At 47.9% G+C, this 27,937-nt stretch overlaps 1 protein-coding gene across 1 annotated transcript; it reads right to left on the bottom strand.

Annotated features, from left to right (window-relative positions):
* SLC13A2 (solute carrier family 13 member 2) lies at positions 1–27,017 on the bottom strand. Its single transcript, XM_075014037.1, has 12 exons — positions 23,042–27,017; positions 17,430–17,558; positions 15,336–15,472; positions 12,610–12,836; positions 11,453–11,639; positions 11,089–11,211; positions 7,465–7,686; positions 7,081–7,193; positions 5,433–5,533; positions 3,693–3,854; positions 2,670–2,807; positions 1–635 (listed from the first exon to the last, which is right to left on the bottom strand). The coding sequence occupies exons 1-12, from the start codon at positions 23,141–23,143 to the stop codon at positions 498–500; spliced, it is 1,779 nt and encodes a 592-aa protein (XP_074870138.1). The 5' UTR covers positions 23,144–27,017; the 3' UTR covers positions 1–497.
* Positions 27,018–27,937: the final 920 nt, after the last annotated feature.

Raw genomic sequence — 27,937 nt, 5'->3', positions numbered from 1 at the left:
CCTCCACCAGTATCCCAAAATGCCTGCTCCGATGGCTCTACTCAGTGTTTTGATCTCTGCTGCCCTGCAGGCATGTGCCCTCCCACTGCAGCGCCCTGGGAGCTGTGTAACAGCTGAGTGAGCTGCTCTGTTTGGGCAACAAAGAAAGAACACATCATTGGAATACTCCTCAGCCCAGGCAGACAGCTACTGCAGGCGAAGAGGGACCGGCTGCTGTGCTGCTTCCACACTGCTCAGCACCAAGAGCTCACAGATTTTCTCATGCTGCTGCTCCCAGCATGGAAGAGGCTGTGGGAGTACTGCCATCCCACAACAGTGCCCTGGGGAAACGTAGCCAGAGTGCATTGCTCATGCTGTCAGTGATGGTGCCCCCCATGTGGGCATGATTGGTCGAAAGCGAGCAAGTGTGAACATCTCTGGTGGTATCTGGTTTGTCAGCATGTGGGCGCCGACATGAGTGTTACCAACAAAACTTGGTCGTGTAGCCAGACCCCATATTAGTTACAGGAAGCTGGCGATGAGCTGTTTGCCCAGACTGGAAAGTGGTTCAGATTAAACAGGGGGAAGCCCCATGTGTGTATGGCTAACATGATTGTCAGGACACCCACAAGGTTGAGTACGCTCCCAGCTTTAGCCTAGAATTGTAAAGAAACAGTGTTACTGGCTGAACCAAGTGTGCACTTACATCATACAGCTGATGCAGCAGTCATGTCGCACTTTAAAGACTAACAAATTGATTTATTAAGTGATAAGCTTTCTTAGGACAGGCTCACTTCTTCAGATCCCACGAAAGCTCATCACCTAACAACTCATTTTGTTAGTCGTTAAAGTACTAGGGGATGGTTGGTTTGTTTTGTTGGAATACAAACTAACAGGGCCACCTCTCTGTGATTATACAGCTGAGTATGGCTAAAAGTCAAGCTCTGTATACAGTAACAGAGAGGAAGCCGTGCTAGCTGTTCTGGTCTGGCTCTGGTCTGAAGAAGTGGGTCTGTCCCACGAAAGCTCATCACCTAATAAATTATTTTGCTAGTCTTTAAAGTGCTACTTGACTGTTTTTGGTTTTGTCTGTATACAGTGTTTGTCAGCACATTTGTCAACAATAACTCTCCCCCTCCCCCGTGTACACATACATAACCCCCCCCACTCCTAGTTGCATTTGCTTTGTGGGCAGGGGACCATGCCAGCCAACAAAGCACTATTTATACAAGTGCACGCAGTGTTTGCTGTTTGCAGGGTGGGGGAGTCTTTAAGTGTCTGTGAATGACAGAAACTTAGTTGCTCAATTGCCAGTATAGACAAAGCCCATGTCTGTATTTTCTTCCCTCTGCTGACTGCTGATCAGGAGTGGGGAGTCTGATGGATGGCTTTTGTGACTTGAGCTGTAGGTCCTTATTCTCCCTGGGCAGCTGTCTGCAGCTGAAGGCCTGTGGTGAAGTAATGGCACAGCGTTGTGCTGGGGAGATAGAGGCCCAGGTGGCAAAGGGGTTGTAAATTTCAGAGCCCTTGATCCCTGTAGCAATGTGCTGGGCAAAACAAACAGGAATCAAGGGGTTGCATTCTGAGTGGGGTTTAAAGGCATGTGATGACTTGTCAAGTGCCACTTGACTGCTTTTTTTGTTGTGATGACTTGGCTATCTTTGTGCCTCCCAATTCTGAGCTGCTCTGGAGGCTGGAATGGCCCCTGGCATAGTGCTGAAGCTGTATATGTCTCTCCACCAGCAGACCTCTCCCACCCAAATCAGCATGCTCCCGCTCGCAGGTCATGTGAGGGATCCTCACAATACCGCCTGTGGCTGTGGTCCTCAGTTCCTGCACTGGTAGAACTCTTCCTCCTGCTTGCACTGGGAATTCAGAGCCCCATTAGTCCGCTCTGGGCCTTTCGTCTGTCATAAATCAGCCCCAATGTTTAATTTCAATACCGCTCCTCTTTTTCCCTGTAGCTAATGCTAACTCACCGAGCCCAGACTGTTCATCTTGTTTTCTTCCCAAAACCTCATTCACGTCAGAACAGAACAGATTCTGTATCCTAGCTCTGAGGAAGCCTCTGAGTATTTGTTCGGATATTTGCATGTCTTTGCAGAAGCCCGCAGATTCTAGCCACATACTTACGTAGAACTTTGATTTGGCATCTAGATCCAATACTCACTCTGGGGGGGGGTTGCAATTTTGAGGCTTTCTCTGTCAATTATAAAGATACTCTCCTCTTTCTGTGCTCTCATGAGGCAGAGCATCAGGACGGCCCTGGTCGGGGTCACTGCTTACTGTGGAGACGGCAGTCTGAGGCTTTGGCCATGCAGTGCAGATGATTGTGCAGAAGAACAGGATGACTGGCACTCCTTTACCATCACTACCGTTTTCATTTAGTTTATTTGCACAGCTGCAAGCTTCCATTTCCAATCAACTCCCTGTTGTGGCTGGAGTACCCAACCAGACCCTTTCCCTGCAGTGGCGCTGACTTGCCTAAGAGCTCAGGAGTATATAGCTCCGAGAGCTCGTCAGCATCGCAGTGCGCTACGGCAATGCTCAGGGCTGTGCTCTTTATTTGTTTGCTTTTTGTCAGGTGGAATCTGATCTGTGGTAGCTCGTCAACAGAAAGCAAAGACCAGCAAAAGGAGGGTGGTCAAGAACAGTGGCAGTGGAGATCGGAGGGGTGCTCTGCTGCTCACCATGTCAATAACCTTGAGCTGGCCATAGGAGAAGGCGATTGCATTGGGAGGTGTGGCCACGGGAAGCATGAACGCCAGTGATGCAGAGAGCGTGCAAGGCAGCATGACATACAGGGGGTTGAGGCAGATGGCCTGAGCCTGTGAGAGAGGGAAAAGGAGGGCGACACTTTTAATACCAGCAAAGCTCATCAGGCGTCAGGACCTGCAGAATCCAGTTGTGTTGAGCAGTGGCACATGCTCCACCCATGCCCTTTCACAGGTGTGCGGGGACACCATCACTCTGGCCATGTCCCAGCACGCCAGGCCCTGATCCTGTCTCGGGCATTTGGCTACTACCACAATATCACTTAGCGATGACGTGATCGACGTTCAATCCAGAACCAGTACACAAATGGAAAAAAAAGTCACCAAAACCTACGTCCAGAAGGAAGTAGATACCCCCCATGAAGGCAAGAGCCCCAAACTCTGAGGGGAGGTGGTTGGGTAAGTGGGGGTCTCTGCTCTCTTCAGTGCAGAACTACAGGTTAGTCCTACTAGGTGGTGTCGTAGTCAAAATCAGTCTGGTGATTCCTACTCCAGTTTCTCCTGGGGCCAGATTTGACTCCTCATCATAACACTCTTCCTCTCCCCCCGTCTGCCAGCCCAGCTGGCACTGGAGCGCTCTTGATAGCCATTGAGACTGTATATGCAGTCACCCTATAGCTAACCCTGATCAGGCCTGATGAGACACACCGAGGTGGTGGTGTGGGGAAGTTCACACTGCCATTGCTGTGAGTAAGTGGCCTTCACTTGCCCAGCTTATCGACCCTGTTATTGTCATCTGTGTACCTTACGCTAGAAGGGTGGAACTTAACATTGGAATGTACGTAATATCTCTGCATCATGAACTTTATCACATGCTCCAGGGCTGGAGCCTGCAGCCAGCTTTGTCAGAGTTTGTGAGCAGCTGAAGCTTGTACTTGGGATATGACTGAAGTTTCAGATACTTTTTGCAAAGCAGCAGTCTGAAAAGCGGGAGCTTACCATGGACGCCAGTACAGGAAGGAAGAGGGTGGTGGTAGCCACGTTACTCGTGCACTCAGTGAAAGTGGCAACCAGGAGACACACCAGCAAAACAATAGCTGGTGGTGAGAGATTCTCCAAAGGAGCCAGTTCGCCACCTAACCATGATGACAAACCAGATTCCTGGAAGAGACGGATGGAGAAAGGTCTGTCAGCGCAGTGGACATGAAGAGGAACGCGTTGATCAAGTGCCATAACAGATGTACTCAGTAAACCTATTTCCCCTGCCAGTCACGCTGCCCCCTCTTCACGAGGTTCTCACTCAGGCTGCCTACTGAGGGGAGCAGAGTCTCTATTCATTCACAGGCACCGGACGTCAGCGGCGCGCACGCGCGTGCACTGGGTTCCATTCTAAAGCTGCTGCTGCGAGGTGACTAATGCAGTATTGCCCTTCCCCGGTGTAAAGGTCGGGCGTTAGCTGCAGATGGTCACTATTTGGCCCTGTCTCCTGTCCAAACTACAGTCTCAGCCCATCTTTCTAACAGGCCTTTGTGGTATCCAGCTGCCGCTTCAGTGCAGCATAGTCCAAACTGAGTTCTTACTCCTTCTGAGCCCTCCTTCTTCCTTTCCCAGTGACTGGGGACAACATCAGCATCAGACCTGCAAGTTGGTTCTCAGGTTTGACTTAGCTGCCTCTGCAGGCTCTCTCACCCTGGCCACATCTATATCTTGCTACTTCTGAATAACATCTCTGTGGGCCAGCCTTTCCTCTGTCCACGCAGTTGAAACTTTCATGCACTCGCATCTCACATCTTGACTTCTGCAATGACTTCTTTTCTGGACTGGGGAAATGCCATCGTGCCCTGCCATCTCCTCTAAATCCATGATTCTGCTGTCTCATCACTCTGACCATGTCCTCTCACTCTTCACAGCCATTGGCTCCATCTCCTCACCGCATCAAACACAAACAACTTGTCTTCACCTGTAACATCCTTCATAGCCTGTTGTCCTCTTACACGGCATGCAGCCATCAACCACCTCCTCTGGAACACCACTGATGCAAGTCTGTGTTTCCTATTTATCAGACTGTTCCATAAACACCGCCGCATTTTCTCCTATGCCACTGCTGATGTATGAGGGTAAGTCCCCATAAAATCTTTGCAGTACTACATTTTCCTCCTTCAGATCCCTCCTTGAAACCCACCCCTGCTGCAATACCTACAAAATTCAACAGTACCCAGGATGTTTGAGGTGCTGGGACTAGTGCTTTACTACACTGATCATAAGCCTTGTGCTTCAGCCCACCACCTTTGTTGTGTATCTGTTCAGTCTCTCGTGCTGTATGTGCCTGTCTTTATCCGTGTGTGCAATGCCTAGCAAACTGGAGTCCTAGTGCTCAGCTGAGGGTTCTAGTTACCACAGAATATGTTAAAAATGGTGCTTCCTTATCCTCAGTTAAATGCAGTATCTTGTTTTAAATCAGTTTTCCAATATTTAGTTTCCAAATCAGATGCACCTGATGAAGCAGGTCTTGGCCCACAAAAGCTTCTGCTCCAAAATATCTGTTAGTCTATAAGGTGCCCCAGGACTTCTTGTTGTTTTCGAAGCTACAGACTAACACGGCTCCTCTCTAATATGTGTTTCAAGTGTTATCTGAGCACGGGGGCACTGGTGCTCTTGGAGTGCCCTCTGGTGTTCCACAAGGGAGCAAATAGCATTTTGTCCAGTTGATGTTTCTGGTAAGCAGACACACGATGTTACCTCACTGCCTTTGGCTAGGGCAAAACCACCTCCCAGCAAAATCACAATGTTCCAGGGCATCTTCTCAGTAACTGTCTTCCAGTCCAAGAGAGCAGGAACCACTGGAATCTCCCTTGTGCTATCTAAAAGCCAAAATCCATCCGTGAGCCACAGGAATGGAGAGCCCAGCCAGGGGAGCGCTCCACTCCCAATGGCCAGGGGAAAGTGGGCGCTTTGTGGGCATTGGTCTGGCTGGCTCCCTTAGTTGCTTGCATGCACAGCGCTCCCTCCCCTCAGCTCAGTGCCCCGGGTCAGCTGAAAACTTGTGCTCGTACACACAGTGCTGCCAGTGTTTCAGGCCCATGAGAGGCTTCACCTCCTTGCAGTGGAGAGCTGAAGCTAAACAGTGAGGGAGGCGGGTTCCTGTCAGTGAGATCTACTGAACTAGGGTCTCAAACTCACAGCCCTTGGGTCACCTATGGCCTGAACAGTTCCACAGTTTGTCCCACATGTGGCTGCCAGCATGAGTCCCTGTGGCCCAGGTGTGTGTGTCGTACCCTTCCCCCACGTCCAACGCCTGGTCCACCTCCACCCCACTCATGCTGCCTCTGCTCCTCCTTCCCTTCCTTGCGCTCCTTCCCTGCAGCCCTCTCCCCGGAGGGGCACACCCCTGTGGGCTACCGAGGGCAGCGTGCGCAGCAGCAGGGGTCAGCCTCCCACACTCACTGTGGTGGTGGGAGCCATGGGCAAGCACAGCAGCGCACACTCTCGCCCCCCAGGCCAGCCCAGACTCTCTGCTTCCCTCTGGCTCCCGTGGTGAGCGTGTGGGGACGGCCCTACTCTCGCTGCTGGCCCCAGCCTGCCTAGGGCCCACAGGCTGACCTAAGTGTGGGGGATGTGGGGTGGCTGCTGCAGGGCCCTCTAAAATGCAGGGCTGAGGGCAGCCCCCCTGAATCATCCTATGGACCAGGCAGTTCTGCACACACATCCCCAGGCCACAGGGACATGCCAGCCATGGCACACCAGCCCCCTGAGCTAACGGTGGTGGCACTGGGAGCTCCTGGGGGATGTAAATCACCTGGGGGGGGCAGCAGTGTGTGCCCTGGCAGACAGGGCCAGGAGATGTGGGGGGCATGAGGGTGACATGCAGAGACTCCCCTGAGCCCTGCCAGAGAGGTGTCTGCTGGCCCACAAGGAGGATTTGAGGACTCGTAGTGGCTCTAAGGAGACCCTGGCACTAAACTCTGACATTGTCTCCTAAAGGAAGTGGTGGAGGCTTCCTCACTTGTTATGCTAGAGTGGACAAACCAGCAGAGAAGAGACTGCAGGAATGTTGCCAGGCCTCAAGAGGAGGAAGAAAGGGCTAGAGGTGTGGGAACGTGTCCTCAGAGCTGGTAAGTGTCCCCCCAGAGAATCTTACGTCCCTTCTTTCACTCTCCAGCGTCAGCAGGTTTGTGATACAAGCATATGATGCAACTGTGCAGTGGTAAACATACAAGCCCCATCCTGCAGGAATCCCCAGAAGCACCAAAGAGACATCCCCAGCACCACCCTTTGGCCCCTTAGGATTGTTCAGTGCTTGAAATCCCTTCGTGAATCTGAGAGGCAGGGGCACTTCCTGTGTCCTGTTGTGGCACATCATTTTGTGAGGTACCGAGCTAGTTCTTACCTTGCAGTTGTGCTTGCTGAGGCCTGTTACGACATAGATACATGGGCATCTCTGAAGGGATTAGGAACATCAAAAGTGAAATGAAGATGACAACTGTAGCGTCAGTCACATAACTGCAAGAGATGGAGCCAGAAATGAGCCTAGTGGGTTTGGTGGGGGTATTGAAGGAACTAGGGCAGCACAGTCTGTTGAGATTTTTACCCGGGGTTTGCCATGGTACTTCTGAAAGGCAAGGCCACCGACTGGACAGGACTGATCCAGATGGGAACAAAAGCCAATGAAGTGTGAGGAAGTGGAAGGCAAGTCATGCCTCCCTATGCCCCTCGTGTCTGTGATGTTCATTGTTCTGGTGCTGTTTAGGGAGGGTGGGAAAAGCAATGATACCTTTGGCCATTCTTGTTGAAGCTATTAGTTGCCCAGCCTGGCATGAACCCTGGGTCCCTGGTAAACCACAGCACCACCAATAATAAGAAGAGGACTGTGACAGCTATCTCTGAAAATTTCATTGAGCCCAGCTTCTTGTGTTCATCCACGATAATCTTATAAGCCATTTGCTGCTTCACCTTCGCAGCAGCATTAATGCCACAACCAAAATTCTTCCGAAAGCTGGAAAGAGAAAAGCAGATGTCATAGCAACTCTCTGGGCAACTCCCAATATCTGCCCTTCTCAGAGGGTCACAGCTTCCACTACCATTGATCTGCACTGCCACAGCACCTGGGGCGAGGGCCCCAGCGTACCAGGTGCTGCACAATCACAGAACAAAAAGACAGTCTCTGAGCCGAAGAACCTACATGTGAACAGAAGACTCTGGCTGGCCATGCAGGGGTGTTAGCGTCAACTCCCCCACTGCTTCCCCCAAATTATTGAATGGGGGCAAAGTCACAGGTCATTTAGGGCATAAAAACCCTTTGGGCTGACCCTGCTAGTCAGCGCTAATGGCACATTCAGTGAGCTTAACGATGACTGGGAGAAGGGGTAGTCGCTGGACAGGCATGTGGGCTCAAAGGTATTGGGAGGAGGGGGTTAAGATGGGGAGAAAAGTGGCATCCCTGCACCTTGGGACGGAAGCGTGATCTCCAGCTCAGACATTCCCAGGCTAGGTCTGAGCAAACAGAAAATATGGTAATGCCTCATTATAAATCCTTGGGGCACCCACACCTTGGTACGCTGTAAAGGTCTGGTTGTCTCACCTTGAAAAAGGTATGTTAGAACTGAAAATTTTACAGAAAAGGGCAGCAGAAATGAATCAGGAGTATGGAATAGGATCCATATGAGGAGAGACTAGAAAGACTGACTGCTCGGCTTGCTTTTGCACTGTGTGAAGAAGTACTCCATTAGGTTTGTTGTGTTTGTTTGAAACCTACTACTTGTTAATTTCATTTTGTGACCCCTGGTTCTTGTGTTATGCAAAGTGGCAAATAGCACTTCCCTACCAGCTCTCTCCACAGCCTTCACAGACGTCGGTCATATCGTCCCTTAGTTGTTGCTGTTCTAAGCCGAACAGTCAGTCTTTCTAGTCTCTCCTCATATGGAACCTATTCTATACCCCTGATTTATTTCTGCTGCCCTTCTCTGTAAAATTTTCAGTTCTTAACATACCTTTTTCAAGGTGAGACAACCAGAACTTCACAGAGTGACAAGGTGTCGGTGCCCCAAGGATTTATAATGAGGCATTACGATATTTTCTATTCCTTTCCTCATGGTTCCAAGCATTCTCTCAGCTTTTCTGACTTCCGCTGCACAGTGAGCAGATGTTTTCAGATAGAGATCTCAGAATCATCATGGATAGTTTTCCTGAGAAGTATCAGCCAATTTAGGCCCCATAATTTGGCGTGTGTAGTTAGAATTGTGTTTTCCATTACTTTGCACTTATCAACACTGAATTCATCTGCTGTTTTGTTGCTCAGTTTTGTGAGATCCATTTGTAATGCTGCACAATTATCTTTTAACTTAACTGTCTTGAATCATTCCACACTACTTGCAAACTTTCTCACCTCCCTGTTTGGCTAGTCACAGCATGGAATTCCAGCATGGAATTTTTTTTCCATAGAGGTTCAGTGGTATTCCATTTAATACTTTTACTGTATTTGACACTATGCTTTCTTTCATATGTAGAGCCACTCCCCAGTGAGTGCAACCTACTCTGTCGTTTCTGTATTTTTTGTACTGTGGTATCACCGTCTCCCACTGATTATCATCATTCCACCAAGTTTCTGCGATGCGCCTCCCTATCAGCTGCTGGGAGCGAGCCACATGTACCCTGACTGAATTGGCCTTGGGTATCAATGGTCCTACACTTGACTAACAGCTCCCTTCTTTTGATATGCTACTATGTGTTTATATCCCTGTCTCCGTAACTTCCACTCAGTGCATCTGACAAATGGGTTTTACCCACGAAAGCTCATACCCAAATAAAGCTGTTAATTTTTGGGTGCTGCAGTACTCCTCATTGTGTTTTGCCTATTATATCAACATTCTCATTTAATACTAAGAACTCCAGTTCACTTAGCCTTTAGACTTCTGGTGTTTGTACACAAACACTTTAAAATGTGTCACTATTTAGTTATCTGCCTTCACGTGATATACTTGAATGCGTGTCTCTCTTGTGTTTGACTGCTTCTCTGCGGTTCCTGCCTCTGTGGGTAAGTGACAAGTGGATTGGCTGGGAGTGGCTAATATAAATTCTCTGATGATGAAAAATCCCTCCGTTTGAAGCAACGCCCAAAGGAGAGGATTACTACTGGGTGAATACCAGATGCTGGAGATAGAAGATCAAAGGCCACAGGCCCATAAGGAAACAGCTGATCTTTTCAGTCCAGATGCTGGTTTTGGAGCTAACGACTGTTATGAACATGTAAACACAGGAGGACCTTGTTGTGGAGTTTGAAGCAAAGACCCCTATGTTGAAGTTGGGAGTGAGCTGTGGTAAGCTTTCTAGCACGCAAGTAGTTTCTTTTATTGTATGTATGTGCTTTCTTTGTAATGCTTGCAGAATAAATACACTTGCTTAAAAGGAGCTGAGTAATCACTTCTAACTAGCCAGACTTGGGCTACGTCTACACGTGCACCCAACTTCGAAATAGCTTATTTCGATGTTGCGACATCGAAATAGGCTATTTCGATGAATAACGTCTACACGTCCTCCAGGGCTGGCAACGTCGATGTTCAACTTCGACGTTGCTCAGCCCAACATCGAAATAGGCGCAGCGAGGGAACGTCTACACGCCAAAGTAGCACACATCGAAATAAGGGAGCCAGGCACAGCTGCAGACAGGGTCACGGGGCGGACTCAACAGCAAGTCGCTCCCTTAAAGGGCCCCTCCCAGACACACTTTCATTAAACAGTGCAAGATACACAGAGCCAACAACTAGTTGCAGACCCTGTATATGCAGCACGGACCCCCAGCTGCAGCAGCAGCAGCCAGAAGCCCTGGGCTAAGGGCTGCTGCCCACGGTGACCACAGAGCCCCGCAAGGGCTGGAGAGAGAGTATCTCTCAACCCCCCAGCTGATGGCCGCCATGGAGGACCCCGCTATTTCGATGTTGCGGGACGCGGATCGTCTACACGTCCCTACTTCGATGTTGAACGTCGAAGTAGGGCGCTATTCCCATCCCCTCATGGGGTTAGCGACTTCGACGTCTCGCCGCCTAACGTCGATTTCAACTTCGAAATAGCGCCCGACGCGTGTAGACGTGACGGGTGCTATTTCGAAGTTAGTGCCGCTACTTCGAAGTAGCGTGCACGTGTAGACGCAGCTTTGGAGAGCAAGCAAAGCTCAGGCACTGTGTTTGGCAGTGTGGCTTACTAGGGCTATCACAGTGTAGCTCAGGGAGCTAAGCTGCCTTAAAATCCATGCTCAGAAGAGATTCCTACCCATAAACAGCTGAAGACCTGAGACCCAAACAGATCACAGACCAGGGGATCCAGGTGCAATTACTATGAAACTGTGACAGGACCAATGGCAGAAGCATCAATTTGTTTGTTTCAATGTGCATAAAGTACTTACTCAAATCCCAAGAACATTATCTGGAGCCAAACCCAGGAAAGAACCAGCAACAGGAGCATGGTGGGGAAAGCAAACATGAACCAGGAAGCAAAGTTCACCACATTGTTGTTCTTAGGAAAGAGCCTGAAAGAATAAAGAGCTGTCACTACTACACCTGCCTTCATCTCCACACCACAGTCTGTAGCCAAGAGAAGAGAGGGGGCTGTGAGGCCAGACCAAAAAGAAGTTTTTCCTGGTACTCCTGCACTCAGAATGGTGGTTGACTTTCTCCTTCTCTGCTTGGGCTGCAGCACAGCTCCTGCCCAAGGTTACTACCAACAGACAGTGATTCTGGGGTTACAGTCCCAGCTCCCTCTGTACTCACTGATCCATCTGTCCTTTCATCACCAGGTTGGGGGTAGTACCAGTCAGGGTGGCAATCCCTCCGATACTGGCTGCATAACAAACAGAGAGACTCATTCCCTTGCAAAGTGTCAGGTGCTTCTTCTCTTGCAGCTGCTGCTCATCTTCTCGTTTCTCCTCTTTCTCCACTGTCAGCACATGGCCGTTATCTGGGTGCAGAGGCAGAAAGAGGAGAAGAGTTGCACAAGCTGGGCTAGGCAGGAATGGGGAATGTGGAGCTTTCTGCATAACACAGTATTTCCAGTTAGGGACACAACAGACCATCCCGAGGTGAGGAGTGGCATTGGGATATGGTCCTTTCAGGGCAGACTTTGTTTGCACTGATAAAAGTCCCATGAGAAGAGGAATTTCTAGGCAATTGGAATAATACACAACATGCGAGTGTATGCTAATATAATGGGACTCCACCATGAAAACACGAGTAGCTGGAATCAGCAGACTCTGAACCTGGGGGAGGGCGTCGGAAAAGAAAACACATTCAGGAACACGGGGAGCTGGGGATCAAGCTGCTCAGCCCCCATCGAGACCTGATTCAGAAGAGCTTGTGATTGGTATTCAAGAACACTTGAGTAGAATCAAGGGTGAGAGAAGAAGGCGGCAGACGCAGAAAGGGAACTGCCTGTTCACAGATTCATACATTCTAAGGCCAGCAGTAGAGCACGGTGATCTTCCAGCCTGATCTCTTTCATGAAGCAGGCCAGAGACCTGCAGTCTGCCAGCCATGGATCAAGCCCAGTCATTTGGGGTTGAGGTGTGGTATATTTTTAGACCCACAGCCCACGTTATTTAGGGACTCCCAGTGATGGAGAATTTGATGCCTCTCCAGTGATTAATTACACCCATTTAAAATGTGCAACTTTATTTCCAGCTTGAATTTTTGTGACTTCAGCGTCTGTCCACTGGATCGTGTTACACCTTTCTCTGCTAGAGTAAAGAGTCCTCTCATATTATAAATCGTCTTGGAGCTAGTCCGGATGCCAGAGATGTCTTCCTCCTTTGTGAAATTACAGTTCAGAAGCAGGGATGAATGGTGAGGCCAGAAGCACCTGCAATGGAAATGAAGAAGGCACCTGCAGATCCTCTGTCACCCTAAGGAAGAAAACACCCATAGCTACTCACCTTGTTTTCGTGTCTCTTGAGAGGTATCTGATTTATCTGGCCCCTCCTGCAGCTCGAAGGCTTGGTTGACGTTCTCAGCCACTTGCCCTGCTGAGCTTGTCTCCTGCTCTGACTTGTGAAGCTGTTGTAGTACAGCCTGGGCTATCGGTATCATCATGGCAGTGGTGGCAGTATTGCTGATCCACATGGACAAGAAAGCAGTGACAGACATGAAGCCCATAATTAGCCTGAAATGAAGAGGATCAATGTGAAACTCACTTCAGAAATCAAGGGCACAAATTCTTACTCCATTTCTCCTGCACCTCACAGACACAAGAAAAGATAAAATGATCTTCAATTCAGTCACTCAGGCTACATCTACAGGGCACCTAAACTCAAAATAAGATACGCAGTTTGCACTATACAAATTGCTTATCTTTTTTCAAGTTTATTTCAAAATAGACTATTTCAGCATTTGGCACTCTCTGAACAGCACCAAATGTCAAAATAGTGTCCTATTTGGAGGAATCCCTCTTTTCTCCTGCAACGAGAACTACAGAGATGCTGAAATAGCCTGCGTGTTATTTCAAAAAATAGTTTGAAATAATGGGTGCACTTCACGGACATGGAGTAGCTATTTTGGGAAACCGAGGTATCCTGAAATACCTCTGCCATGTAGACATAACCTTAATGGCCTGGATTCCGTTCGCATGTAAATTCACAACTAGCCCAGGATTCTTGTCAGGGAGGAGAGAGAATAAAAGGCAGGGAAAAAGAGGAAGCCTAGGAGGGTGGAGGGAAAAGAGGAGGAGAGGATTCCAGGACGAAAAGATCTATATGCCTACCCGATGTTTGGCAGCATGCACTGAAGACCGTTCCATGATGCACTTAGAATGCAGCATAGGTTAGGTTTTATCCTGTCCTGTTGGCTTCTGTTTCTCTGGGAAATGCTTTGAGCTGTTGACTAGCTAGTGTATCCTGGGCTGGGGTTCAGGGTGTGGCCATATGACCACTTTCAGTGGTAAATCCTCTTGGAAAGAGAAATGAAGTATGGGGCTAGCCATTAGCACTGGGGGAGAATAGGAGCACAGAGCTTTGTGGCTTGCAACGTACAATACATCCCACACAGATCATCTTTACAGCATGGTACAAAGGCCATGCATATGCAGAGGAGCCTTAGCAAAAGATGAGATGAAGTTTGTGCAGCTGAACAGACATGGGAGTGGATTGATACTGCCCTAGGGAGACACCTAAATGTGTGACAGTGTTGACTGGGCAAAATTTTCTTTTTGAGCCCAAATAGTGATCAGTTAACAGACTTATGCAGAAGGGTCAATAACCTGTTTTATTTATCCCACCTTTTATCACTGCAGATTCTATTCCAATTCATATAAAAGTCTAGTCCACCTTTGACTCTTACCCTATTATTTGACACCATTGAGACATGCAAGGTAAGTATAAATTCTGTACATACCATTTTGGGGTTTGTTTATTTTTGCTCCTGTTGTTTTGTAGTGTCCTTAAATGTCTCCTTGTTCTCTTGGTATGGGTCAGAGTAGATAGGACCCTATATCTTTGTGTATTTTAGAGACCATTGTAATTCTGTCTTACAATTATTATTTCAAAATCAAATTGCCCTTGGTTTTCTACTCTCTTTATATTCAGTCAGAAACCCAAGTTCCACTCCAGAATCATAATCATTAACACTGTGCTTTTCTGTGGTTAAGTTGTGATGTTCCCTTTCTTACAGTCATTTTGCTACATATTGTTAAATATTTCCTACTAGCAGATTTATGCAGCGTTGCTCAGGTCCTTAAGTCAATTAAGGGTTTGTTTGGAAAACTAAAAGGAAAATGTACATGCTTCACCTAAAGGATTGTATCTTTCAAAAACACAGTGTTATTTTATTAGGTTAATTTTTATTTTGGATTTCTTAAATAAAGGATGGTTAAATTTTTCCATTTAATATTTTAGTGCATTTTAAATGGGAATTCCATCAAGTATATTTTTTCTTCATCTCATAAACTCTTGTCATTTGCTATGTTTTAACCAAAAAGTGCTGTAGTCAATTTGGTTTCCAATACCACTTTGTTCTCGTTTTCAAACCTTAAATATTGATTTAGCCGTGCCAAAACAGAGCACTGCTCCAAGTTTCTCCCTTTTATCTCCTTTCTCTAAGCTTTACTGAGAAGCAGCCCTGTTCTAGGTCCCTCCTGGGATTCTGGCTTAACTTGATTCAGTCTCTTTCAACATTCACTTGGTTATGTCAGTTTTGAACACTGTACTTGATTTGGGGATTCTGTCTCTGTTCTGTTTGGTTTGAAGGGAAACAGTCCCATTCAAGGCACTGAGTTGGTCCTAGCTCTTACTGTCTGGGAGGAGTTCTTAAGCAAACAAACAGACAAACTCTCTAAAATATACAGTAGATTAAATCAGTCCTTCCTGTCAGTATCTAGATTAGGAATGGGGAAGCCAGAGAGCTGGTTGCAGTACATACTGGCGAACAAAGGAGTTCATTCCACAGGAAACTCCCAAGCTCCACACAGCCTTCTGGCTGAAATGAGATGAAAAGCAAATGCGAACAAAGGGCTCAAATCAAACTCTTAGATGATGGATGTTAGTGCTTTCCTGAACCAAGAGTAAAAAGATTTCTCTATTCCTTCCCTGAAAGGAATCTGGCTCTTCTCTCTGACACCCCATCTTCTCTCCCCACCCCCCATGCTCCCATTCCTGAGGTTCTCACTCACAGAGCTGGTCTAACCCCAGTGATTAACAAGACCCGCAGGGCAATGCGCTTGTGTAGGTTCCAGTGTTCAACAGCAATGGCCACCATCAGCCCCCCAATGAAAAGCATGTTGGTGTCCTTCAGATACTCCCTACACACCTGTAAGAGAAAACAGGAGAGAAAACAGTCAGAGTCAGACCAGACAATCGGAGCAGGGCTGTTTGCTGAAGGAGGGTCAGAGACACTGTTATACAGGCTACGTATACCCCATAGTACTCATAATGACAGAGAGGTGGACACGTTAGTCCGTATTCTATCAAAACAAAAAAGCAGCCAAATAGCACTTTAAAGATGAACAAAATAATTTATTAGGTGAGCTTCTGTGGGACCGACCCACTTCTTCAGATCATAACCATACCAGAACAGACTGAACAATTTTTGGACATCTGTGCTTTATATGTTATCAAGATCAACAAATCAGAAAAATAGTTATTGTTGGCAAATCAGAAGAGCAGAGGGATGGGTGTGCGAGAACGGGGGGAAGCTGAGTTAGAGGAAACATTAAAGTATGTCAAAGAGTCCTTATAATGGGTCAGGTAATTGCTGTCCCTGTTCAAACCACGTGTTAATGTGTCGAATTTGAATATGAATGTTAGTTCTAAGCATTCCCTCTGTAGACAGTTGTTAAAGTCATAAGGTTGAGGATTCTCACTAGCAGCCACAGGCTATACCACAATAATACTAATCTTGGAACTTTTCCTTGCAACAAGCCCTGTTGCCAACTCTGTCCACATATCTATTCTGGAGATACCATCTCTGGACCTAACCAGGTTACTCACAGAATCATGGGCACATTCTCCTGTTCCTCAACTAACATCATATTTACCATCATGTGCCAACAATGCCCACACACCATGTATATAGGACAGACTGCAAACACTCTTCCATAAAGAATGAGTGGACACAAAACAGACATCAAAAAACACCTAACTCACAAACCTGTCAGCCAGCACTTTAATGGAGCGGGCCATTCTGTTAATGACCTGAAAGTCTGTGTTTTACTGAAAAGGGACTTTAACGATCATTTACAGAGAGGGAATGCTCAGAACTAACATTCATATTCAAATTCGACACATTAACACGTGGTTTGAACAGGGACAGCAATTACCTGGCTCATTATAAGGACTCTGACATACTTTGATGTTTTCTCTAACTCTTAACGTTTCCTCCCCCACCACCCATCCCTCTGCTCTACTGATTTGCCAACCTTGATAACAATTTTTCTGATTTGTCCACGTTGATAACAAGTTTGGACCTCTGTGCTTTATATATTGAGTCTGTTCTGGTAAGGCTACGATCTGAAGAAGTGGGTCTGTCCCACGAAAGCTCATCACCTAATAAATTATTTTGTTAGTCTTTAAAGTACTACAGGGCTGATGTTTCGTTTTGATAGTACTAATAACTTCCCATTGGTTTCACTCTGGGAGCTGGATCCAGCATTTGTTCTGGGTGAGCGGAGCAGTTCTTTGTTCGGTGAGCCTTCTTTCTGGGGGGGCCATCATGCAGTTCCCTCCTTAGTATTGCACGTGGGCCCCTGCTGGCTGATCGGATTGGGGTGCGGGGGGGGAAGAGAGAGAGAGACACACACACACAGCCACCCCGAGGCTACTTCCACACTACAGAGATCTTTCGAAAGAAGCCTTCCGGAAGATCTCTGCTGAAAGAACTTTTGGAAGAGTGCGTCAACACGCAAAAAGGCGCATCAAAAGGGCGATCTGCTCTTTCGAAAGAGAATGTCCACACAGCCCCTGCTCTTTAAAAGAACAGGCCAGGGATCCAAAAATGAGCCCCCATGAGGACTGCTCTTTCGGGGAAAAAAGGGCCTGCGGAGCGTCTACACACATTTTCTTTCTAAAGCAGCTTTTGCAAGGGGGCGCTCTTCCTGCAACGGGAAAGGAAGAGCGCGTTCTTTAGAAGCACCGCTTCTTTTCAGCTTACTTTCGAAAGAACGCTTTTTGTGCCTAGATGCGCTGCGGGATCTTTTGAAAGAACGTGCTAGTGTAGACAGAGACAGAGATTGACAGACAGACACTCACACAACCGCCACATTTCTTACTGTAGTTGAATCCATTATGTTCATGAGCGGGAAGAGCAGGACAGGAAAGAGGGCAGTAACTGCCAGTGGCAGGACTTCCATACACCAGAACAGCGCCATCAGGATGATAACATAACCACATCGGGCTTCCTGAAAGAGAGACACCTAATGAGAGCACCGTGCCCAGCTTACTGACTCTCAGCAGATGCTGGCCCACAAGAGTATTCATATGCCTGCCAGGATTTACATCAGAGGCCTTTTTCTAGCCTCTTTTTTTCAAACTGTGCCCAGGTAGAGAAGAGAAGGGAATAAACCCCAGGTGTCTGCTTCCTGTCCTGGAGAAAAGGGCAGAGCATTCAATGATCCCATTGGCGATCTGGCATAGAAATAAGGGAGGAGCTGTTTAGCTGATCTGATCAAAAAGCAAAGCCTGCATGGTCTCCTGATTGCAGTTCTTCAGTCCTGTCACAGGGAGACACCACCACACACTGATGGGCTCTTCAGTCTCTCTGAGAAAGACCGAACAAGAACAGTGGCTGGAAGCTGAAGCCAGAGAGATTCAAGTGCCTTTAAATCAATACTAGATATGTTTCTGCAAGCTCTATGTCAGTTAAACACAAACCACTGAGCTCAGCACTGGGATAATTGGAAGAAATTTAATTGCCTGAGATATACAGAAGGTCATTAGATGACCTAATGGCTCCTTCTTGCATTAAACTCTATGACTCTTTCATCACTTGTGAAACTCTTGGCTTGGCTATAGTCAGGGCAGGGCCCCTTGTTCTTCAAGGCATGAAGGGACCAAATTCTGAAGTCATGTGAATCTAGTCTCTTGCCATGAAACCTGTCATTCCCACGTCCCTCATCACAGCTCTGCTCTCACATAACTGTAGTTCATTGTGTGACAATTGTGACTGATTCTTTTAGCAGAGATTATTTTCCAAGGACACTGCTTCATGTCCTGGGCTTTGGTTCTCTTCCTGATGTCCAGGAGGTCTGCTCAGGAATGCCTTCCCATCACTTGTGCCTGGAAAGGAAGAGAGCTTGTGGCAAGCTGCAGCAGTATATCTCCCCAGCTACCTGGGCCTTCTGTTATACCTTTCTCCAGGCTAGCCAGCCTGGTTCTGGCTGTCCGTATCTAACTGCAAGCTGAACTTCAGGTCTGGCTCTGTGGTCCCTGCTTCCTGGCTCCATGAAGCAGTGCAGGGAGCATGCGCTGGAACCCAATCACTCCCCTTTGGGGATCACTGAAGGATGGGCCTCAGGGGGCTGGGGAAGAGATGACAAAATGCCAGCTGCCTGCCTGTGTCAAAATTTACACCCATCAAACCAGAGTCCCCCTGACCTTGACTGAGATGTGTGAGACAGGTCCTACTGCTCAGGTACACTGTTTCAGGGTGTCTGCAGGTTCAGGCACCATTACATCAGTTTGCAGTCTGTTCACGTTATCTCTGCCACCATAAAGGCAATAAGCGTAGGAGGGACTTTTGTGAGGCAAAGGGTCACACAATTGTGGAATACACAGGCTCCTGGCTCTCAGCCCTGGACCCTCACAGAGGCTGAGCATTTGCAGCTCCTGCTGCTTGCACTGGGGGCTGTGAATGTGCAGTACTCATTGCTGTCTATGGATTGTATCAGAGAGGTAGCATTGTATGTAATGGAGTGGAAAGTTGGTGTTTCTGGCTGTTCCAGACAGTGGTGTCTGTTTCCAGGACTGTGCCCTGTATAGGCTGGGGGGGATCTGTATTTACAGGAGAGTTGTTGCTGGGATTTCGAGTGAGTGGTGGTTAGAATCTCGTAAGGCCAGTACACAGATAACTGAATGGCTCTGGTTCATTATAGCGGTACTGGATTCTACCAGGTGCTAGTTTGGAGCTTATGGTCCATTTTGGCAATATGGAGGAGCTGAGCAGATGAGGAAAAAGATTGCTGATGGACAGAGAGAGGAATGGTGTTGACAGAATTAGATGTAAGGATGTTTCCGTACCCTGACCTTTGAAGCTCTACATTTTCAAGCATTTACTGTATTGTTATAATTGCAACATCAAATAATGTTGTTTTCGTGCAGTGGAGTTAAATTATAACCAAACTGTGTGAAAGTTGTTTTGTCTATGAATTTCTTTAGCTTTTAAAAGAAGGTGTTGAATTCTATTTTTATAGGCAAGCCTGATGGCACCACCTATTATTAAAATTTTGCACCACATCCCATAATAAATCCCCACTTTTCATTATTCAGAATGTTGCCAAACTTTAACCATTTGGGCTGAAATTCTGCAGGCCGGGTGTCTGCATCATGCTGAATTTTTATGAAAAATTTCAGCTAAGATGAGTCAGCATTTCTGATAACAAGAGTAGGGAAATACACATCGCTTTCTCCATGTTCAAAAAGCCTTCAGACTGCTCTCGTGTTCTCCAGCTTTGGCGCAGGAATCAGCAATGGGGAGAGACAGGCACATGGCTCCGGGGGTTTGCCTTCTGCTGTCTCTTGCCAAGACTGATTTGTCCCACTTAACCCTTTGAAAAGTCGCAGTTGCATGTGCTCAACAGAGACTTTGATTTTAGCCACTCTAATTTCACCCTCTAGTTTCCCACAGCTCCTAGTTCTGACCAAACTGTGCATGCACCATCCCCACAGAGCATGCTACAGCCTAGGGCTACAGGTGCCAAAACAGACTTGCCCATACCCGCTGCTCCTGGCTGGGCTGAGGCCGGGCACTGAAATCCATGCTCCAGGGCTGCCTGCTGGCACCACCAAAGCACAGGGGAGGAATGTAAGGAGAACAAAAACTGGAAGTGGGGGAGGGGAAGGAGTAGATTAGGACAAGGACTCTAGAAGGGCTGGGGTTGTGGGGAAAGGCTGGGAGTAGCTGGAAAACAAGCCTGGGGCAGGCTGGGGGGGAGGTGAGACTGGGACTAGAAACTGTGGGAGAGATTGGAACTGGGAGCCTGGGGAAGAGAGAGGAGCCTGGGACTAGTTGGTGAAGGAAGGAAGTGGGGATCCGGACTAGGAAACCACTGGCTGGGAAAATAGCGCTGAGCTCAGACGAGGAGATGGGGAGACAGACTGGGCCTAGGAACTAGCATGTCGCAAGGGAAGACGGATCTGACAAGGAGCTGGTGGGGGCAAAGGGGACTGGGTCTTGCTGGGCAGAGAGATGAGGCCAGGGAGCAGTGGTGGGAGACTGAAAGTGGATGAAGAGCTGAGGGACGAAGACGAGGGCTGGGAGCCAGTAGTGGGTATGGGAAGATGTGCATGACAGAGACTGGGAGCTGGGGCAGGGGAAATTGGGACTGAGAGTAATCCCAGCAGAGGAGACTGACTGGCTGGGCCAGGTGACTGGGGCCTGAGGAGAAGAGTAGAGATGGACCCAGAAAGTGGGGAAGGCGCAGGGAGAGACAGAGCAAGGACAGTCGCCGTGTTAGTCTGTATCTGCAAAAACAATGAGAAGTCCTGTGGCACCTTACAGACTAACAGATTTTGTGACATGCATCTGACGAAATGCGTCTTGGCCCACGAAAGCCTATGCTCCAAACCATCTGTAAGTCTGTAAGGTGCAACGGGACTTCTCGTTTTTCGTCCATTAGAGAACACTCCTCCAGAGCCTGGAGTGGAGCCCAGGATTCCTGCTATTTGCTGTCAGCAAATATCTCCGAAACTCACAGGCAAAATGGGTGCGTCCTCCTCCTCTGGGCTGGTCTTTGGAGAGAGTGACATCCTACTACTGCTGTCAGTCACTTTGCCCCAGGTGCACGGATCTAATGGTTTCAACCCTGCTGATAACTCATGTGGGTGCCATTATGATGAGAGACTAGAAGTTGGAATGATGGAATTTGAGGAGGGGTTGCTTTTTTAAAAGCTGAGATCATACAAAAAAAACTGAGTAAATATTAAGTTTACAATGTCAAGCACTCATTAGTTAGGAAGTTATCATATGCAGCCTTAATTCAGATACCGAATGTGTATGCATTATGAGGAGGTCTAATTACATGACTGCATTATTTTTACAGGATCCCTCACTTGTTAGGTGTGTAAGGCAGGCAGTGCTCTGGAGATGAATCATGGCTGTGTGTTGGAGGAATGTTTATACCCCTGCCTCTCACGTTGCAGAAGTTGGAAGCTTGTAGTGAATAAGATAAGGGACTGCAGAAAAGTATTATTGTGTGGGTAGGCAGCTGGATTCAAATCTGGAGAGGTGGAGTGTCTTGGCTTCTGCCACTGGATTCCAGTGTGATGTCAGGCAAGTCACGGACACCAAACTTTTTACAGGGGATCACTAATTTTATATTTCTCATTTTCTGGGTGCCCAATCTGATAGCCTCGATCTCAAATGCAGCAATACTGAGAACAAACATTTGGAACTGATGTCAGAAGCAGTATTCCCCACCTGAGGAAGTGAAAAAACAGATCAACAGAGCCAGACGTGTGCCATGAAGCCTCTTACTACAGGACAAGCCCAAGAGAGAAGCCAACAGAACACCACTAGCCATCACCTACAGTCCTCAGCTAAAACCTCTACAGCGCATCATCAGGGATTTACAACCCATCCTGGACAATGATCCCCCACTTTCACAGGCATTGGGAGGCAGACCAGTCCTTGCCCACAGACAACCTGCCAACCTGAAGCAAATCCTAACCAGCAGCTATACACCGCACCACAGTCACTCTAACTCAGGGACCCATCCATGCAACAAACCTCATTGCCAGCTCTGCCCACATATCTACACCAGCAACACCATTACAGGACCTAACCAGATCAGCCACACCATCGTGGGTTCATTCAGCTGCACATCTACCAATATAACGTATGCCATCATGTGCCAGCAATGCCCCTCTGCTATGTACATCGGACAAACTGGACAGTCTCTACGTAAAAGAATAAACGCACACAAATCAGATGTCAGAAATGGCAATGTACAAAAACCCGTAGGAGAGCACTTCAATCTCCCAGGCCACACAGTAGCAGACTTAAAAGTAGCTATCCGACAGCAAAGACATTTCAGGACCAGACTCCAAAGAGAAATTTCTGAGCTACAATTCATCTGCAAATTGAACGCCCTCAGCTCTGGCTTAAACAAAGACTGTGAATGGCTGGCTAAATACAAAAGCAGCTTCCCCTCTGTTGGTGTTCCCACCTCCAGATCAACTGCTGGTAGTAAGCCTCACCCTTGCTGACTGAGCTAACCTTGTTATCCCCACCCTTGCTCTGGCTCATTTATACCTGGCACTGCAGATTTCCAAGACCAGCCTCTGAAGAAGTGAGTCTGTGCTCACGAAAGCTCATGCTCAAAACTTTTCTGTTAGTCTATAAGGTGCCACAGGACCCTTTGTTGCTGTTATGGATTTTTAAGCACATGCAAAAATGCTTTGCTGAAGCCAGTTACATTTTTATATAATTCAGTGACAAATTCCCATGACAGACTTACACGTCTGTCTAGCCAGTGAGGCCCTCAGTGCTGGAGAATTGCAGGTACCCATCAGTGCTCTAACAAGACTTAGCTGGAAAGGTAACTGTCCAGCTCAGAAATAATGGAAGTTCCTCAGGGATGGAACATGTGGTTCCCATGTGGTTTTGTAATTTAAAAGAAGGTCTCTCCACATAACTCTGACTCTTTGTGCAGTTAAGAGTTCTTACCTTGGTAGGAATCACCAGCAGGAGAGGAAGAAGCAGAAGAGGTAACAGCAAAGCAATCAGGTAATTCCTGTGGGCCACAGTCACTTTCAACACAGCAGTCATGATACTGGATTTTGCCAAGAACAGAAAGGTCCAGAGGTCTGTTCATGGGGATTATATAAAGGCTCTGAAACAAACATTGACCTTGACAGGTTGGCTGTTGTTTTCAGAAGCGTGATGAGTGAAAGAGAAAAGAGAGCAAAGAGGGGAGGGGGCAAAGAAGGAAGGACACACCAGGAACTTTTGAAGGGAAATCTTTCTGACACAAGATGATAAATTCAGCAGCGAATTAATTCCTTGTGGCCCAGCCACTCCCACATCGCTACAAAGGAAAGCATTGGCCTGAGACTATCCTACTGCAAACCTACATGCTCGCTTTTCTGCTAGCCGCCAGTCTGAATCAACAAAGACCGTTTACATTCCTGTCTTTCATAATAAGATGTCAGTCTCTGAATGTGGGGATCCTATAGCAGGTGGGAATCCTTCTGCAGTCCATTCAGAATGTTGTTCTAATAAAATACTTCAAGTGATTAGGGATCATAGCCATGCATGTGATTTACTCCAGATGAAGTTTAGACAAACATGTGTAAATGTATGGCCTCTCCCTCATGCTCTCAGGCACCTGGGATTCTGTCCAGGGTTTCTTGTGACAGCAAAACCACCAGAGCAGAAGTCAAATGACCAGAAATCTGTTCAACTTTTGTTCTCTTGCCTGATGATGTAAAGAGGATCTAAAAGAATATTTCATGCCTTTAAATGATGCTTGAATAATCCCTTATAAGGTTAGCGCGTGACAGGAGCTCTTGAAGGAATACGCAAAAAACATACATGAACACAGTTGATTTAATTGTTCTGATTGTGTCTATGTAGTGACACAGATATCCATCTCAGTGTATCTGTTTTATAAAGCATCTCCAAATAGGTATTGTTTGCACTACTGTAAATTTCCCTCCAAGGCATCTATGTGCCAGGTTGCTTAACTGAGATCACATAATGGATACATTATTATAGCTTTGTATAAAATTTCATAGCAATGAATCTTAATGTTTAACTGTGGTAAAGTTAAGCTGGACTGCACAATGCATAGATTGTCAGTGGAGCAGGCCAAGAAGAGAAACAAGGTCTAGAAATTGGTCTTTGATTCATGAACTTGCACTTGAAGCAAAATACATCTGCAGGAGTGACGGCATGTCTTGTAGTCACTACTCATGAACGCTTTTTGGGATACAGAGTAGGACACACAGCTACAAGATAATACGCATGTAGCCAAGATTTCCGCAAGACTGTAGGAAAAAGAGTAAAACTGCTATTGTTTGAGACTGTGTGTGATCATGTAATGAAAGACTACATCATAATGCACAGGAGCAGAGTTAATCTTCACTTTGGTGCTTAAGCAACCTAACATTCATTAATCTAGTGGTTTTCTCAAAATAGCACCCATAAGAACAGCCACACAGCATCAGACTAAAGGCTCAGTTTTCCGTCCTGCCTTTCTTCTACCCAGTCCCTGGAGAGTAAAATGGTCGTGTCGCTGCGGGACAGTCTCTCGGCTCGCTCGGGGCACCAGCGGTCGAGGTTCCTCTGAAGCGGGGGAGGCAATGCAGCTTTGCCGTAAGACAAGGGGAGAGGATGCAGAATTAATAGGATTTGACTAATGCTCTAAGGTCCTCAGAGGGCAGGTGTCAAGTAACTGCCGTTGTGCAGCACAGCTACAGTCTCACTGTACCAGTTACAAGACCCGTGCAGGAGTGCTCTGAAAGAATCAATGACCTACTGCTGTGATGAGACTCCTTTCCAGAGTCTGCCATCGATCATTCTAATGGCCCAGAGAAACAGGAGGGACGTATGTAATATGGACAGGGCCTATTTCACTCACACATAAAAAACCCTCTGATTGTCTGCATCTTCCAGCCTGCATATGCAGTGCTAATGTGGTGAGTATTGGTGAGAAAGGTCTACGGACAACAAGAAATTAATTTCAATGCACTCTTGTTCTGCACATAGCATCAGCCATGGATAAGGGCAAGCAGCTGATAAATACACCACATCCCCTGTAACAACCGTATATAAGGGAAGAGGCTGTACGCTTATCCCTCCTTGAACGAGTACTTATGCATACTTGCTAAAACGAGGGACATGTATACCTACCTTTGGTCACTAAGCAAGTCAAGTCCGTCCCCCCCCGCTAATATGAGCCTTATCCCACTCCCCACAGCCCCAACCTGCCTCAGCCTGACCCCCCTGCCCTCCCACAGCCCCAACCGGACTCAGCCTGAACCCCCCTGCCCTCCCCATGGCTCCAACCTGCCTCAGCCTGACCCCCTGCCTTCCCACAGCCCAAACTAGCCTCAGCCTGAACCCTCCTGCCCTCCCCGCAGCCCCAACCTGCCTCAGCCTGACCCCCCCCGCCCTCCCACAGCCCCAACCTGCCTCAGCCTGACCTCCTTGCCCTTCGACAGCCCCAACTAGACTCAGCCTGAACCCCCCTGCCCTCCCCACAGCCCCAACCCACGTCAGCCTGAAACCCCACCAGTTCCACAGCCCCAACCTGCCTCAGCCTCAACCCACTGCAACCTGAACCCCCGCCCACCCCATGGCCCCAACTCACCTCAGCCTGAACCCCCCTGCTGGCCCCATGGCGTCAACCTGCCCCCAGGTTTTAACCCTCCCTCCTGCTCATGGCCCAAACTGCCCCCAGCCTTTAACTCTCTCCACGCCCCCCCCCCCACCCAAGGTTCACTTACCTTTCAAAAGCAGCACCACGTGCTGCCTCTGCTTGGCTGAATTACAAGCACTTAGAACCAATCCAAGACTTTTACATGTATTTTAATGGGAATTTAGGGTCCCTCTTGCAAACTTTCACCTCCGAGCAGAAATCTGTGAACCAGTTGTGCTTGTATAGTGAGATGAGTGTGTGTAACTGGATGTGTGGAGCACCTTAAACCAGGGGCTGGCTCCAACCCGCTGTGCCTGGTAGATACCTGTGCCTGTCTCTCCTCCCTTCCAGACCCCACAATCTCCTGTTGTGCTTTTGTCTCATCCAGCCCCCCCACCCTGCTTCCCACCCAGAGCCCTCACCCCTACCCTGGCTCCTACACCCCTTTTCCAGACACCACCCCCACCCCACTCCTGCATCCTCTCTCCCACCCAGCCAGCCCCCTTGTGTGCACTGAACTGACTTTTGGCCCCACCCCACAGCCTAGGGGGTGTCTGGTCTTGTCTTTGCTTCTCACTTGCATGTGGCCCCGACTGATTTTTCTGTGGGTTAGTTCTCCAGTTCTGCCTTGAACTCACCTCTCTGAGACTGGTGAGCACATGGTGGTTTTGCTGAATGCCTAATGAGGACCCCGAATGACAAAATCCCGAGTCAAACTCAGTGTTTGGGATCCCAGAGACCTGGAAGCAGCATTCTCCTCTCCCGCAGCGAGACGGGGTCAGGCTCAGCCATATGGAAAAAGGCTCGGAGGGAGTCTCACGATACTATTAATTGAACTTATTTCTGAATTAATGTAATACTCTCCAGACTTGTGTTTATTTCCGTAACTAACTATAACTTTCTCAGAAAGGTGTTTTGAGAGGAGAGAAAAGCAGAATGTTTCCTGCTTACAGGTCAGTAGTGGCACAACATAAGTTCTGTGATTCTGTTCATAAGAAATACGGACATGTGAATGTTTAGAGTTTGATCTTCTGAGCTTTGTAACAAATTATTCATACACCAAGAAGAACCTGAAGTACAAGTCTTTGTAAGCAAACACAGTTATATCATTTATGATACTATTACTTTACAAGATTTTTATTGTTATGGCCATTAACTTGATAGCTTGTAACTTGTTCACTGTCCAACATTTTGTCATCGTCTTGTTGAAGATTAATGATTTAATCACAGACCTGGCCAAAATGAAAACTTAATAAGCCTTTTTATCAATAAAGCTGTGCAAATTCACATTTTTGCTGACACATGAACTAAATCAGCATTTATAAAATTTAATTACCCACCTGGGGAAGAAAAGAACTAGACTGACAGGGCCAGATGAGTGCCCAGATGTCACCTCCTTCACAATAGGCCCAAGAAGGACAACAACAGAATATCACTGGCATCACATATAGCCCCCAGCTTAAACACCTCCAGAGCATCACTGACAACCTACAACCTGTACTGCAGCATGTTCCCTCACTCGCACAGGCCTCGGGTGACAGGCCTGTTCTTTCCTACAGACAGATACCCAGGCTCAAGAAAACATTCACCAGCAGCGACGCACCATACCACAGAAACGCTGACCCAGGAACCTGACCCTGCAACCAACCCCATTGCTAACGCTGTCCATAGAGCTATACTAGAGACACCATCACTGGACATAACCAGGTCAGTAACCCCTTAGGGCCACATACACCTGCACACCCACCTATGCGATGTGTGCCAGCCATGGTGTGTACAAGGGACAAAGTGGACAGTCTCTGTGCCAGAGGGTGAATGGACATAAATTTGACATAGGGAATAGGACCACAGGTGCCCCTGGAGGGGAGGCCAAGCGCCTGGGCCTGCAGCACTGGATTTAAAAGGAGCCTCTTACCACCAGCTTACAAGGGGCAGCAGCTGACCTGGAATTCATCTGCCAATTCAACACACTAAACGACTCCTGACCGCGAGTTCGGTTCTCTTGTGCCCCACGCGGGCAACTTCCCCGCCTCCGATGTCCCCAGCACAGCGCCCATCCCGCAAGCTGCTCCAGCGGCTGGGCCTGCTGGTGATGGGCCCCGCCCAAGCCTGGGTTCCATGGGCGCTGCCAAGGCAGAGCACGTGGGCGGCGCGCCCAGGGCCACGACCCAAGGAGGCGCCCCGAGGGCGGCTTGTGGCGG

This window comes from Carettochelys insculpta, chromosome 19, assembly GCF_033958435.1.
Source record: "Carettochelys insculpta isolate YL-2023 chromosome 19, ASM3395843v1, whole genome shotgun sequence".
Taxonomy (NCBI): domain Eukaryota; kingdom Metazoa; phylum Chordata; order Testudines; family Carettochelyidae; genus Carettochelys; species Carettochelys insculpta.
This window is presented reverse-complemented; position numbering and strand designations above follow the sequence as displayed.

Coding starts and splice junctions, on each gene's coding strand:
- SLC13A2 (XM_075014037.1), bottom strand. CDS start 23,143: ATGACTGCTGTGTTGAAAGTGACTGTGGCCCACAGGAATTACCTGATT. Junction 12,837..15,335: donor ACTGGGGTTAGACCAGCTCT/GTGAGTGAGAAC, acceptor TCTTCATTTCAG/GCTAATTATGGGCTTCATGT. Junction 3,855..5,432: donor CCCTAGCCAAAGGCAGTGAG/GTAACATCGTGT, acceptor CGTCTCTTCCAG/GAATCTGGTTTGTCATCATG.